This window comes from Anser brachyrhynchus (genome assembly GCF_964034855.1).
Source record: "Anser brachyrhynchus genome assembly, chromosome: 3".
Lineage (NCBI taxonomy): Eukaryota > Metazoa > Chordata > Aves > Anseriformes > Anatidae > Anser > Anser brachyrhynchus.
The window spans coordinates 125,665,159-125,680,294 of record NC_137696.1 but is presented as its reverse complement, the minus strand read 5'-3'; the positions used below and the strand labels follow the sequence as shown (position 1 = coordinate 125,680,294).

Sequence of the window (15,136 nt, the reverse complement as noted above, 5' to 3'; positions counted from 1 at the left end):
GTCACCCTCAGTTTCAGCCCCTGAGACTTGTGGTGCTGCTGGTCCGGCTGTCGCTAAAATTCTCCCTTAACCTGGATTCTTTGTGTATGTCCTGACATCGATTTCCAACGCAGCCCCATTCGGCGTTGCAGTGGGATGCTGAGCCGCAGGACGGGTGCTGTCGGGAGCCCCGTGCTGGGACAGGACAGCTGACGGTGCAACCTCCGCTGGCTCCCTGCAGGGCAAGGGGAAAGGGATTTACTCCGTGGGAGTGGAAAGCGGGAGTCTCCGGAGCTGTCTTGTGAGCGCACGTCTTCTCTCGTCGGTTGGCACACGGCGCCCTTTTGCTGGGGCTCAGGGTTTGCGCGGTGCTAGCTCGAGGCTTTTTTCCTCCTGCAGACGAGGCGTGACCGGCCTCGTTGCGGCGTGCAGCAAACTGGGAGCATCCGAGCGAGTCTCGTGGCCTCCGGTGCTGCCTTGGGAGAGAGGCCACGGTGTTGGGGTAGGAGGAACTTGTGATGCTAGGCAGTGCTGATGGCGTTCTCCCAGTTCTTTCCACCCCCCTCAAAGGTACGTGATCCCTGTTTCTCGGGCTCTTTCCATGAGTTCAATTTGAGTGTAGCAGGATCAGTAATAATTACTGAAGGCGATAAAAACGTCCTGACAAATGTGATGCTTCTGGGCAGTAGTGCAGCAGTGGGCGGGTTTTTTTTTTTCCTCCTTTGCTTCAGGTTTCCTGCTAAATAGCCCGGGACCGTTGCTGCTCATCTTTGTGCTCACTGGAGAACTGCAAGAGGTTGGGTGGAAACGTCTGCTGGCGTAGAACTTGGTCTCCGTGGGGTGAGCGAGGGGGCGTCGCCAGCTGCTCGCAGTGTGGGAATGGTCTTAGATTCCTGGGAATTGGTTTAAACCAGAGATAAACACCTGCACTGCTTCGCCTCTGCGAATTCTCTGATTCTTGATGCTGAAGTGTTCATAAATTAAAGCTTTTTCCGAAACCTGGATGTTGGAGTAAACGTACGTGCTGATACTCGGTAACGGAGAGCACCCTAAATCGCACGGCGGCTGCTTCAGGCACGTGCAGACCGACCCGCGCCCGTGTCGTACGAGCCACGAAGCTCCAGTTTGCGCGTGCTATATTTAACACCGCGCACAGCGCCGTTCTTCGGAGTCCCTGTAGGAAATCGTAGGCGCGGCCTTAACCCGCAGCTCTGCATTGCAAGCCTCTGGCAGAAGGGCCTGGGTCACAGCCCGTCGCCGGCCCCGCTGCTCCTGGCGGCGCTGCCTCCCGCAGTGGAAGCCCCGTGCTGGCCGCCCCATTGTGCTCCAGGTAGCTGGAGTCAGCAGGGTAGGTTCCTGAATAGTGGCAGCATTCGCTGCTTTTAGTGAAAGAAACCCGTTTTTCCAGCAGTAAGTCACAAGTACGTGCGTTCCTTCTAGTGGGCTGGAAGAGGCAGCTTCCCAGACTGTTTCACCAGAGAAAATGTGTAAAACTTCGAACGCGGGAACTGCCTGGCCCTCAACTAAACGCGCTTCTGAAAGCTTCACGCGGCTAGTGCTGCTGCTCAGGCAGACAGGATGGGTCCGCTCGCCGCCTGTCTGTGCTAGCCTTCTCCTCAAGCTGGTGAGTAGAAAGTAGCCAGGGTAGGTGGCGACTTGAGTTTTATTTTTATGTAACTTGAGGACAGAATTACTGTTACAGCGAGTAGTGACAGATCTTCTGCTTCACAAATAGCAGCGGCGTGCATGAAAGCAGATTCGTGCGCCGTGTTTATTTTCGAGCTGGCGAATATAGCGTAAGTAGGCTGAGGCACCCATGAGAAGTGATTGAATCAGATGCAATCGAACCTGAACACCCCTAGCGCGTGTGCCGGGTGGTTTCGGACAGAACTCCCCGTGGTCGCTACATCCTGCGGGGGCAGTCAGCCCGCAGAGCTGGAATTGAGGCGACACTCAGCAGAGTTACTGCTGCACGGAACAGCTCTGAAGTAGTGGTTCTTGCTAGAGCTTTGCCTTTTTTTCCTTACTACCTTGCGAATAAAAACCTTATTGTCTCTCTTGTCTCTTGGTATGCATAAAAGATCACTAAAATAGCTCCTTTGTTCATTTTCTTTTGTTTTGGTTGTGGGAGCCTTGTGTAAGGTTTAGCCTCTGGAATAACAAAATGAGAAAGTTTCTTTCTTCTGGAAGAAGTAAAGGCTTGTGCCGAAACTGAAACTGTTCGGGGTTTCACGGACCGAAGCGGCAGTGTAGGTGGTGTCAACAGGAAGCTTTAGTTTTCTTTCTGAGCAGAGATATTTTTTTTTTCCATGGGTATTGGAACTGTACTTCCACGTGACTTCTTGGAACTCCGTCCCCAGGAGGAAAATGCTGAAGTGAATGCTGCCCTGTGGGACCCTCGCTGGCTGAGCCGCCTGCTTTGTGCCCCCCTCCAACCCTTCTGCGCCGCGCGCCCCGCCAAGGACCATCACCGAGTGTTAGAGGCTGCGCACACTTGGACTCCGTTAGACAAAAATCAAATTAATGCTTATTAATGAGTGAGGGAGGAGAGGCTGAGAAGGCTTCATAACCGGTCCTGCCTTGAAAATGGCTTCTGTCCCCATCCTCTGTGGCAGGTTACTGGCACCAAGGTGAGACCGAACCGTTTTCTGGGATCTCAACTTCAGTGTGCTGGGTGTGAGCGTAAGGGAGACTTGCTGCAGCCGGAATTCATGGCTGTCGTGCTTTGAACAGGGAAACTGGACTGATGCTCACAAGTTGTAAACTGGAGTGATGCTTACAAGTTATGAACTGGAGTGACGCTTACAAGTTAAATGGGCCAGAGTTCAAGTGCTGGCAGCAGCTGCCACTTCTTAGTGATCTGGTTTAGGGGGGGACTTGGTTCAGTCACCATCCCTGGAGGTCTTTAAAAGACGTTCAGATGTAGAGCTCAGTGATACGGTGTAGAGGAGGACTTGTTAGGGTTAGCTCAGAGGTTGGGCTGGGTGATCCTGGACGTCTCTTCCAACCTAGACGATTCTGGGATTGATGCCCGGGGCCCGGTGTCTGCATCCATTTCGGGAAACGCTCCTTGCCCCGGTTACCTCCTCATCTCCTGAGCCTTGCCCAGGCTCTCAGGTGAGAACCAAGAGATCAGAACTGTGCCACCAACACCCGGCTGGTTGCAGTTGTGGCCCCGTGATCTTTGCTTGCCGTCCCCCGGCTGTTAGACGGGGCCGTGCCGTGCTGCTTGGCGCTTCGTGCCCCGGAGGCGCTGTGGGGCCGGTGCTGGTGGGTAGGGCTGCAGCAGCCCGGTGCTCCCCCCAGGTTGCTTTGCCGGGGATGGGAAGGCAGGTGCTGCTTCCGTACCTCCTCAGCTGTCTCTGTCAACGTAAACCGCCGGTGGTGCGTTTGTTGATCGCCCGAATTGTGGCTTGAAGTGCTGAGGCATGAATGCACGTGCGGCTTCCCCCACCCTTTGGACGTGGGGGCCATCACACCCCTCAGCGCCGGGAAAGGGGGTGGTTTGGAGCTCCTGTAGATGCAGCCTTGCTTCGTTAAGGTACCTCTCCCTACAGGCCTGCAGCGAGGCACCTCTAATTGGTGTTTTTAAGCTCACATACCTTAGTTCCTCCCCTGGAGATGTCGTTATCCTAATTTTACAGGAATGGTGTGTTGTGTAGCGATCTTTGCAAGTAAACTTCGTTCTTAGCTTTTGGTTTGGTCGGTATTTAGGTGTGTGCAGCGAATAAATTCAGTGAGGGAGCTGAGATGTGTGGAGTTCCTAGAAGTCACTGTCCCTTTCGCTGCTGAGCGTGGCAGTGATGTTTTAGAACATCTCCCAGGTGGATGCACGGGGTGGGACCTCAGCTACGGCTGTGAGCCGAAGGGTGACGCCGCCTGTCTGACCCGCTGCTTGCTTGGGCTGGCTGCTTTAACGCCGGGTGCGGGGGTGAGCGGCACTGCTCGTTGTAACCGATCCGTCAAACACCTGAGCGGTGCCACTTCAAGAGAAACAGCCGCGTGGAATCCCAGATTTCCTAACACCGTTTGCTTCCTTAGAGCCTTCTGAGTCCTGAATGCGTGGACAATTGCCAGTTTTTTTAAATACAATCTGTATTTAAAAAAAAGACTGGTGTATGGAATAAACAATTCACAACACCTCTGCCTCTATCCTTGACTACTTGATGTTTCTCACTTGAATGTTGCCCTCAAGTGCTCTTAAAGAGTTTCTGGTAGTGATACTGACTTTGGTGGTGGTTTACTCCAGAGTTAAGATGTAGATGTTAACCCGCGGTTTTCATACAAATCTCTGATCTTTGAGGAGGTTTCGAGTGAGGCTAGGAGGGAAGAGAGTTTCTGGCGCGCTGGAAGGCTGTCGTCTTGACCTAGATTTAATATTCAGCCTTGAACTGACTGATGCACGAAGGAGGCTTGCATGCTTACAGCTCGCCTGCCGCTTTGAAGGGAAGTGGGAGCACTTCAAAAAGAACTTCAGGTTAGGAAAGTGTCGGTCTGGATCTTGTAAACCTGAACGTTGCTGCTGCTCTCTGGGCTGTGGCCGTACCGTGGGGCAGCCGGCTTGGAAAGCTCTGGTGAAGCCGCAGCAGAGCGAAGATCCCCTCCTCCTGAAAACTACGAAGACGTGAATGAATTCAAAGAATGCGGCCTTTCTCAGATAAGAGGTCAGGCTGGATGACAATGGCCTTCTGTGGTTTTTGGGGGGATGATAAAAAGCCATTTGGGCGGATCTGTCACCCAAATGAATATTCAGCTGGGTCCCCCTTATCGGTAGGTCGAGGTGATTTGCATAAATCCAGCATCCCTGCAACGCCGGTCTTATTTCGGTTACTTGTTTGGAATGTGAGACAGCATCTGGAAGCACAACGAGCGCAGGCATCTGGGCTGGAAGAATGTAGGTCACACTGGAGTTGCTGCCTCACAGGATTGTCATCTGCTTCATTAAGAATTAATAATTGGGAGGGGATGATCTGGCAGCAGCACTGCTGCTGCTGGCCTGCAGTCTCCCTTACGGATACATTCCAGGGTTGGTAATGTATTGATGCAGTAATAGTGAAAATGAGGCTGTGAAGAGGTTTATAAAGCTAGTACAAAGTCGTCCTGAAAAAAGTGAGGGTTCAGGAAAGAGCTGTGGGAATGATTTGGAGGGACTGAAAATCTGCTTCAAGAGAGATTTACGGAAACCCGATGTTCAGCTCAACTCCCGCCTGAGTTTCAGGTCCTGTTGGACTTCATCGGTCCATCGAGAAAGGAAGCAAGCTTTTACGTTTTTGGCGTTTTTTTAAGGATCTCTAGTTTAGCAGGTCTGGTTCTAAACATGAAAGGCAAGTTGATTCTTTGGATTTAGAGAATCTACCGCATTCCTCGAAGGAGAAGCTATGAGTACGTGAGTGGTTTAAGATGCACAGCGAGCAAGACGTCTGGTCACAACGACTTTTCCTGATAGCTGCTCTACAGCAACAGCAGTTTTGGGGGTACTTCATGCACAGAGACAAACCCGAGATCCTCCCGTGGGTCCTTAGTTGGAGGTACAGCTGGTCTCCTCCATAGGTTGGGCTTATTTCAAACATCGCTAAGACAAACTTGCTCCGTATAATTTGCTGTCAAGGTGGTGTGGGTAGAGGCTGGTCACTCTGTGACAAAGGAGGGGGTGCTCCCTGAAAGGAGGGAGCCAAGGCAAGGCATTAGTTGGTTACGCAAATAGCGCCTCGCTTAATGAGCGGGCGGCTCACGGAGCACGGGGAAGGTCCCTCCTGAAGGGAGAAGCCTCCGAGTTACAGAGCCGGGGACGGGAGGACCGACAGCAGTGACTGGATGTATGGGGAAGGAGGAGCAAAGAAGTCTAAAACTAATCTCATCATCGGTTGTGGCCGGCAGAATTAAACTGATTGAAGCGTGGTTTAAACCATGAAGATGGTTTCTCGTTACCATTCTCACGTGTCCAGCTCGGTGAGAACTCAGCTCCCAAACAGGGCGCTGCCGCCGTGGCTGTCTTCCCGTGCCCAGTCGGTGCGGAGCTTTCTAAGACTCCTGGAATTAACCAAGTGTGCGTTTCCGGAGATTTCATAGAGATAGGTGTTTCTTTGTTCGGGTGTGACTACGTAAGCGCTAAGCTGTCATGACTTGAAACCTTGCAGAGCAGGACGAGTGAGTCCTTGCTGCTCTTCTGGTTTGCACACTGCGCTGCAAAGCCTTAGTGCAGGGCAGGTGGAACCGATGAACTCACTGATTTTGTGTTGCTGCCGCAGAAACTGCCCCGAGGAGCTGGGGGTGCCCCAAGGCCGGGCCGGATGGGGCTGGGGGCAGCCTGGGCCGGGGGCAGGGGGTTGGCGTTAGCTGGGTTGGAAGTGACCCTGAAGCCCAAACCTTTCCAGGATTCTGTGATTCTACCAAATGGTCTGCTTATAGCTTTGGTCCTGTGTCACGCTCCTGGTCACCGAATGTCAAAAATCTCGGAAACAACGATTTAGGAAAGGACAGCAAAGGCAGCCAAGAGGTCCGAGGAGTCTTCCTGAACAACAGGAGGTGGGTCCTCGTGGAAGCCATTTCCGAGCTTGTGAAGGCCAAGGTGACTGGGAGCCGTAGCGTGCATTTAGCAGGGCAATCATGCTTCGCCATCCAAATTGTCGTCTCCGCTGAAACAGCTAGATCCCTGGGTGAGCGCACAGCGACGGGCATTGACCTTACCGAGGCTTTTGGTGTGGGCAGGGAGAGCATCCGTGCAACCTGGCTGGGACGTTGCAGTCCCGTGCCAAAGGGATGGGAAAGCGCCTGGATCCCGGCTCAGTGGTGTCACGGGGCTGGGCGCTGCCTGCGGGGTGGTCCCGAGGGGGCGGCGGCTTCTTCCACCTGGGCTGGGGAGAGCCCAGGCCAGGGCCCCCAGGGTGCTGCCGGGCCCGGAGCCCCCGTGCTGTGAGGAGAGGCTGCGAGAGCTGGGGCTGCTCGGCCTGGAGCAGGGGAGGCTGCAGGCTGCAGCGGGAGCTCGGCCCCCCGGGCCCTGCTGACCGCTCCCGAGGGTTAACTCGGGACGGGCGCTCGTGGTGCTGGCACGCGGTGCGGGGCTGGCAGTGGTTAAAGTTCAGTTACCGAGTGCTGCTGTCCTAACAGCGTGTGTGCGGTGGGTACACCGAGTTATTTATAGCTTATTTTGATTTGCAGCAGGTTGTTTGGAGTTACCGTAGGCTAACAGCAGAAGTCAGGCTGCTGGACCCCAGGTATTCGGCTGGGAAGAGGTCTGTGTTGGCCTGCTCTGGTCTCCATCCACCTCTGGCTGTGTTGCTCTGATTGCGCAGTAAGCTGCTTGCTGTATTAAGGCTTAAAATTCTTTTTTTTTTGCAGAGGAACTAAAATTATCGTGTGAGCAGGACAAGAGTGCGGTGTTGGGGTTTAGCCTGGCAGGCAGCTCAGCACCACCCAGCCCCTCGCTCCCCCCTGAGGTGGGCTGGGGGGACAGAACGGGGAAGGTGAAGGGGCGAGAACTCGTGGGCTGAGATAAGGACAGCTCACCAGGCCAACAACAGCCACACGTGCGAGAAGAGCAAAGCAAGGAGCTCGTTCCCTGCTCCCCGTCGGCAGGCAGGAGTGAAGGCAGGGCTCGGCACGCGTAGCGGCTGCTTGGGAAAACGCCGTCGTCCCTACATCCCGTCCTTCCTCCTCCTTTCCCCCAGCTTCTATTGCTGAGCAGGACGCCCTCTGGGATGGGACATCCCTTTGGTCCCTGGGGGTCGGCTGTCCTGGTTCTGTCCCCTCCCGGCTCCTTGTGCACCCCGGGCTCCTCGCTCGGCTCCCTGCAAGCTGCAGCAAACAATCCATCCGTGTGTTATCACCACGGTTTGCATCAAAAACCCAAAGCACAGCTTCCTATGAGCCCCTACGATGAAAATGAACTACCCCAGGCAAACCCATGACACACCGGTGCTGACTGGTGGCTGCTACCTGGTGTGGTTTCCTTCTCCTTTTCCCTGTTTTCCTCCCACCCTGCTCCATCCCCTAACCAGAGCAGGCAAGTTCAGAAGCACCCCCGTTAGCTTTTGAAAAAAGTTCTGAACGGTGCCGTGAAATGCCTATCAGTTACGAAATGCATTACTACCTTTCTTTTATACAGGTGCCTCGTTTTTGCTTTGTCTTTTCGGAGGTGCCCGCAGTGCTTGGTGCGCTTGCAGGTTGTAGCGGGAGGTCAAGAGAAACTTTGCCGGAGAGCGTGGCTTCCTCCGTGCGTTAGTCTCCAGGTGGTGTAGCTGTTTTTATTGAAATGGAGATGTGAAAGTCGAATTGAGATGAAGCTTGCACCGGTCTTTTCAAGGGGAGGAACTGGGATCGTGCTTGTAACTGTACTAACCACACCTTTTGCCTGCGTGGAGCTTTTCTTCTGCTGTGCAGCTCCTTCCTTTGATCCTTCCCCGGCTCCCCCATCTGTGGGCAGGGAGCACAGCCTGGGCCGGCACCACAGTGAGGCCAGAGGTGCCTCGTTCCTCTTTCTCCTTCGGAAACGAGCTGCATCGAGTCCTGTCCCGAGGCCTCCAGCCCACGAGGGCTGCGTGACCCGTCTGTGTCCTGCGGCAGGTGATCCCTGAGGACCTGCGGCGCTCCTCGAGAGTGACAGCGGAGCTCGGTGGGGCCGTGACACCGAGGGCTCTCTGCGGATTGTGATTTTTGCAACCTGTGCGTTCAGCGATCTTAGTTCTCACCTTTCCAAAACGAGGTGGGAGCTGTTCGTGTTGCTGGTGGGTTTGTGTTAAACAGTGCTAGGGTTTCTGCTGCTTCGAAGAATTCTTTGCCACGTGTGAGTGTGGAAAAGATCCGGCCTCCCGTGTATACGTGCGTACCTGGGAGCCGCCTGTGCTGCCTGTAGGTACACACGTGCGCAAAAGAAAACCAGCAAGTGTGTGTACGAAGTGAGCCTTCCCTTGGAAGAGGCAGCGAGCCTCACGCACTCGGCTCCTGAGGTTACATCCCTTTGAAAGCTGGGCAGGAGGGCAGCTGCAGCGCTGTGAGACCAAGAGGACAGCTCTTCGTACGCCTTCCTACAGAGCTACGAGCAGGATCGGTAGTGCTGCTCAGTCTGGGCTCAGCACCGCGCATGTGCACATTGCCAGGCCCGGAGGTGCCGATTCCCTCCCCATGGCTGTGGCTCGGCCACTGGTTTTCTGTTGTGGCCGCGCTGCCTTCCTCCCGTCTCCCCGCGCTGCCCCTTCCCCACGCAGCCAAACGTGTTCGGTGTGACCGGGGCGAAGAGAAGCAGCTCAGGTGCAAGAGATCTCTGTTCCTGCGGAATAAATGTCTCGCTAGACAAACTTGATGTGACCTGAAGTACAAGTCCCTTACGTGGACCTGCCGTTTCTCAACATCGCCCAAAAGAAACCAAGTCATCCTGAAAGTCAGCCTGACGTTCAGGTTTCTGCATTGTCTCCGGTGATCTCATTCAGGCTTGGGGTGAGCAGGAGCTCGAGACTTTGTCTAGCGAATCCTTTTATTGTTCCATTACAATTATCTCCTGGGAAAGAAAACTTCACGAAGAATTAAGAGCTGAAGAGATTTACCTGGTAGATAGAGAAGTCCACGCAAGCTGTGAGCAGCCGGGGAGGAGGACGTGGGTTCCAGCTCTGCGTAGAGACTGGTTACGAGAGCTTTCCCTCCTCTGTAGCTGAAAGCCGTGCTTTCTGCCAGAGGTGGCAGATCTCTGCTCCGCGAAGAGTTGCCGTGAGGCTGTGAGGCTTGTCCCAGCTGGCCTAGAGCTGCCTCTCGCTTACCTTGTCAGCTGAATTTTGCTCTCGATGATAAAACTTTGCTTTCGCTCGAGCTTTTGCCAAGGGATGAGACTGTGAACACCTTGAGTTTCTCTTCCAGAGCAGTCTGAGTCATGACCAGCGTGCAGACCTGCTGAGGATTCCTCGGACTCAGTTAACAAGATGCAGATCTTACCAGGGGCACTGCAGTATCAAAGCAAAGTTCAATTGAAGTTTTACTAAGAAGCATATAAAAATATTATTTTAAAATAAGTCTTTGGATATAAGGTTCTTCACGAGAGATCGGTGCGTGCGCTTCCAGGGGTCTCTGCTGAGCTGCAGTCGGGTGGTGCGTGTGCAGCTGGGCACACAGCGATCCTTGGCGTGGCGTGTGCTGTTGTTCTCTGAACTAGTTTTTTATCTGAATCTTGCGCCCAGAACACCTGTTTTAGCACCAAATGTGAAGGATTGTTGCGGCACAGTCCCAGGCCCCGGTGTCGGGGCACTGATGCTGTTCTGTGGCAAAACTGTGAAGGAGGGGTAGGGATTTTAGTCGCTTAACTCGTACGGGCAAGGCCGCTGAGAAATAGTGCTGGTACTGGCGCTGTTGCGTGTGGTTGGGGCGGTTGTGTTCATGCTGTGTGGGCAGAGTACTCTGCCCTGTAGAGTGAATCCTTTCAAAGGCCTAAGCAGCAACTGAGATCCCCGAGAGTTCAGTTAAAACCAGAGCTCCCGCGTCTTGTCCGATATGCCTGTGTTGGGCCTTCTGTGGAAGGAGAAGGTGTATCTGCATCTGAAGCTTTCTTACGAGATATTCGATCTTAAGTATGATAACAAACTGCTAACAAACACCAATGTCTGAGTATTCTTAGTAAAATAGCGTTCTGAAGTGTTAAGGCTTGTACGCAAGGCTTAGATTGACCTCAGAGTTTGTAATTCTCAGCTGTACTTGGGAGGCTACTCGCTGGGATGTTGGAGGAACCGCTTTTTTATTTGTGTTACTCTGTAGAGGTTAATAAACTCAATAAAGCAGTGTCTGGCTTTGGAGTTCGTTCCAGAAGTCATCTTCTGCTTAAGACCAGCTTGTATCAAGTCTGCCTTGAGAATCCTGGGGTCTCGTAATCAGAAACTTCGGTGCAAAAGAGCCAAGCTCAGCAAAGGTCTCTGTCCCAGAGCTAGTTTTGTAATTTTAAAAACTTGCAGGCTTCGTCACTGCTGTATTTTCCTGCTTGAGCTGTCTTTTACTGCTTTTTTTTGCTATTTAAATACGAACGTTTTAGAGCTGCAGGGCCGCGCTTCCTCCTCCCTTCATGCGTTCAAAAGCGTTTCAAGGAGGCGTAGCAGGTCGGTGCCTTTCTGCATGGTCACCCCGGCTTTGCTTGTGCTGGCATGTCCGAAACATTGGCGGTGAAGGTAAGGTTTATGTCCTCCTGCAGCCGTTAAGGCGCTTGGCGGAGCTCTCCTTGCTCTGGTTGTCTGAGGTGGGTTTTGGTGCACCCCTGAGCCTCCGGGGAAGGCACTGGGGCTCGGGCCAGGAGCTGCAGCGTTGCTGCCGGCTGGAAAAGGACGCGAGCAGAAGAGGCCGTCCGGTCTTACTGGAAAATGTGACTGTGGCCGGAGTTCAAGTAAGAAAAACACTTGGTGCCAGAGCCTGTGAGCACAAAGGTGGGTGGTTTGAACACACTGGGGTATGAAGCGGTACCCGCTTGCTGTTCTTTTTCCAGTTGCAATTACACGATGCTGTTATAGCGTAGTTGCGAGTCAAATACTGAAATGAAATACAAAGTAGCATGTAACTAAGGGTGCTTGTGATGGGAAGTCGATGGCGCTTGCCCTGCAGGTTCGCCGTCAGCATCCCGGTGCCGCAGCATCCCCGCGCTGCGCTTCCTGCTGCCCGGCCTCCCCGGCTCAATGCTGGCTTTGTTCGTAGAGAATGCCCGCAGAGCCCCCGCTGGCTGCGGAGGGCCAGCTCGGCGTCTGCCGCTCTGGACTGCGAAATAACTTCCCCCTTCCCGCTCGCGCTGATGGCTTTCTGCCTTTCCCTTTTCAAGAATAATTGGATTGTGATTTAGCGAGAGGAGAGGGATCTCTGCAGAACCTTGGTAGGGGCCTGGGGAGGTGTAAAGTGATACATAACTGGGTGCGGTGATTATGAATTTAACGTCCTCTGTTCTGCTGTCACAAGTCCTGGGTCTTCGTTAACGTCTTTCATCTGAAGCAATGGAAGCTCGGAAGGGATGAGGAAATAGCTCTGCGTTCACCGGACCTTCGGTGGGTGCCCTTACCCAGACAAAGCTGGCATGCCTTCTCGAGAGCGGCAGTGATAACCGCTGCTGGTACAGAGACTTAGGAGCTGGATCGCAGTGGCCTGGTGCGCAGGGCTGGTGCTGCAGCTTCCAGATCTGCTCCTGGCCTCTGTGCTGCTCCTCGCCCCCTCAGGCAGGCGCGTGGTGGTGGCCGGCAGCGTTTCTGGAACGGCAGAGGCCGTGCACGTCCCGCGAGGTCTGCTGGCGGTGGTGCTCAGGCCTTGGTACCGCAGGGCCAGGAACCAAAAGAATCCAGATACAGCTCCTGTCTTCTTAAAGCCATCAGCTCTTGGCCAGCCCTAGGCCCGTGTAGGTGTCGCTGTACACAGCTGGTGCTTGAAGTTCCCAGGAGTGAGCCAGAGAGCTTGGACAGCCTTCCCACGAGGAGGCTCCCTTGCTGAACCCCGTGAGCTGTACGGAAACACAGCAAATTCCAGGTTTTTGTTCGGAAAGGCGTCGTCGTCTTGAAGGCGCAGTGGGCTGGCTGTGTACGTCCAGTTTTTTCTGTGGATTCCAGCTTGCCCTGTTGAATTTGGTGAATATCTCACCAACAGTTGATGAGGAACTCATTTCGTGCTCATCTTTAATTCAGTAGTTCTGTCATTACCCTCCTGTGATAGTAATAAGCCATTCAATTTTTATGCCTGTTACCATCTTAAACTCTCTCCTGAACTTGAGTGTTCCTGGAAGCTACGTGCCTGTAAGGAGCTTTCTCCGAAGCCTCTGTTCCTGCAGCACTGCGGAGCCGGGCGCTTCGCTGGGGAGGCCTGGGGCAAGCATCGCGGCCACGCCGACGGCCAGCTCTTCCAGTCTGCCAAAGCCACTGGGAAGGCAGCTGGAGGCGGGCGGTCCTCTCTGTTGATAGCATCTCTTCTGCTTCGAAGGCTGAGCCGGTATTACCTTGCAATTGCAGCGGGAGCTGGGTATAACGTGGAATCAGAGGTTTGTTTTATCCCCAAGTGTTAGAGCTAGCTAAATCCCTCTCGGCGCGGGGGAGAATTGACTTGTTTGGGTAGGTCAGCAGCTCGCTTTATCTTAACGCACGCACCGAGTGGCTGTCAAACATCCTGCTTTACCCGGGCAGGACCTGAGAGCAGGTGTCGCTGCCTAAAATACCTTTATTTAAGATCTTCTGGCAAACGCCCTGGGCGTTGGTTTGGTACCGCCGATAGCGTTGCTGTGGAGCGCCACATCGCAGCAAAGCAGCTCGGCTGCGCGTGGCACCGTGTGGGGATGGTAAAACTCGGGCTAAAGGGTGCTTCTGGTCGTTCGGCGGGCTTGGTTCCCAAGCCGGGTACGTATGACAGCAGCTGTACTGCTTCGCAGTTGTAACTTAGTGTGAGTAACGCTGTGCTGCCTGGCTAACGGGGAAATAAATGGCACATGTACCCGACAGTGATGCGCGCAGGCTCCGGGCTGACGTCCTAGGGCTGGTGAACAGCTCCTGCCTTGCGTACAGCTCCTGCCGTGAATCACCGCGCAGCCTTACATCCCCGAAACGGGGAGCTGTGCTGGGCCCAGCCTGCCTGGTGCCGCGTCGCTCTGGGGGAGCCACCGGTTCGCACGCGTTGCAAGCGTGCAAAAAGTACAAGAGCGTACAAAAGTGAGCTTTCACCAGCGTCTTACCCAGCAATGTGCGTGTTTCCCGGTCCCGGATGGAGGTTTCACAGCAGGTGCACGCAAGACTGTATTTGCTTGTCCTAGCAAATATTGCAGGTTGGTTCTTGGTTCTTGGCAATATTCTCAAATATTGCGTGGGTTCCTGGTTACTCACTGAAAGTAAAATGCTCGCCCGTTAGCCGTCCGTCTGTCCTCTCTCTTTGTTGCGCAGAAACAGCTCCGCTCACGGAAGAAATAACCAGCTACCAGGCCTGTAATGCTGCATGTTGCAGTGCTGACAGCCGCCCCCTGTTTCTGTTCTGTCCTCGGGATCGTTGATTTCTTATTTGGATCGTCCTCTGCCCGGTGCCTCTCGCTCTGGTAGACAATTCATGACACCAGAATTAGTAATGAAAATCCCAAATGCAGGCGTCAGGACTGATCGTGGCTAGCGGCCCCTAGTCAGTGTGATGGTTTCTCCTCTCCCGAGTCTTCTCAGGACAGCGGTCCTTTGTCCCCTGCTCTGCCAGCCCCCCAGACCTGCTGCCGTGCGGGGCCCTGCCACGTGCTGACCGCCCCGAGCCGTGCTGAGCGGGTCGCGAGCGCTGAGCTCTGTGCCTGGCGTTGCTCTTACGGGTAGGTTGCTCGACCGAGATTAATAGGAAGGAGAGAGAACCTCAGGAAAAAGCCAGGCTTTCTGGAGGAGTTTGTTGAAATGGTGGTAGCACGAGGGTTAGGTGTAAAAGCGTAAAAAGGAAAAAAAAAAAAAATCTCCACAACATCTCATGTCATTTTTCAGCATACACAAAATATTGTGGCTTACTTGTTTGGGGGAAAATGCTTTTTAAAAAGCAAGAAGAAAGCTGGCTGTTTTGGTTAGCATTTTAAAACCTAGACGCCCAAATTTTCTTCTCTAGGAGGTTCTCAAAAAACTTGCAAAAAAAATGACATTTTTCTTAGAAATAAGCAAGAAATGTAAAAGGTTTTGCAAACCACATGGCCTTAGGAGCGTTACCTGGCGGTGTCCCTTGGCCACTTGGGGCCGGCCTGGGGGCGTTGGAGGGCGCCTGCCTGCGTCCAGCCTGGCGGGCACCCCGCCCTCACCGGGAGGGCCAGCAGGAGGAGAAGCTCTTCTTGTGGCTGGAGCCGTTCTGAGCTGATGTGCAATTGCTTTTTTTGTAAATAAATACCAATTTTTTTATTTGCTTGTTTGTTTTAGGGATAGACTTCAAGATTAAAACTGTTGAATTACAAGGAAAGAAGATCAAGCTGCAGATCTGGTGAGTACCAGGCCCAAGAAGCTGCGCGGTGGCATCCTGCTGGGCGGCCGCCTTCAGCAGGTTTTTGGGAGAAGGGTTTGCTTTTTTGGAGGTTGCATGCAGGAATGTAACGGTGCTGGTGTTGGGCATTTTTGGAAGTAGTAAAGCTCTCCTAACCTCTGTTCAAGAAACGGGGAAGAGATCTGGGTGTTGGACTTGCAGACGCTGCAGCGGGGCTGCTCTGTTGGGCAGGCTGGTGGCAAGTCAG

General features: G+C 53.7%; 1 protein-coding gene across 1 annotated transcript in view; it reads left to right on the top strand.

Moving 5' to 3' along the window:
• RAB10 (RAB10, member RAS oncogene family) overlaps nucleotides 1-15,136 on the top strand; it is a 42,910-nt gene that overhangs the window by 8,817 nt on the left and 18,957 nt on the right. Inside the window, exon 2 of the mRNA XM_080584243.1 lies at nucleotides 14,829-14,889. Coding sequence (XP_080440369.1) covers nucleotides 14,829-14,889 — 61 coding nt within the window. The remainder of the gene's footprint in view (nucleotides 1-14,828; nucleotides 14,890-15,136) is intronic.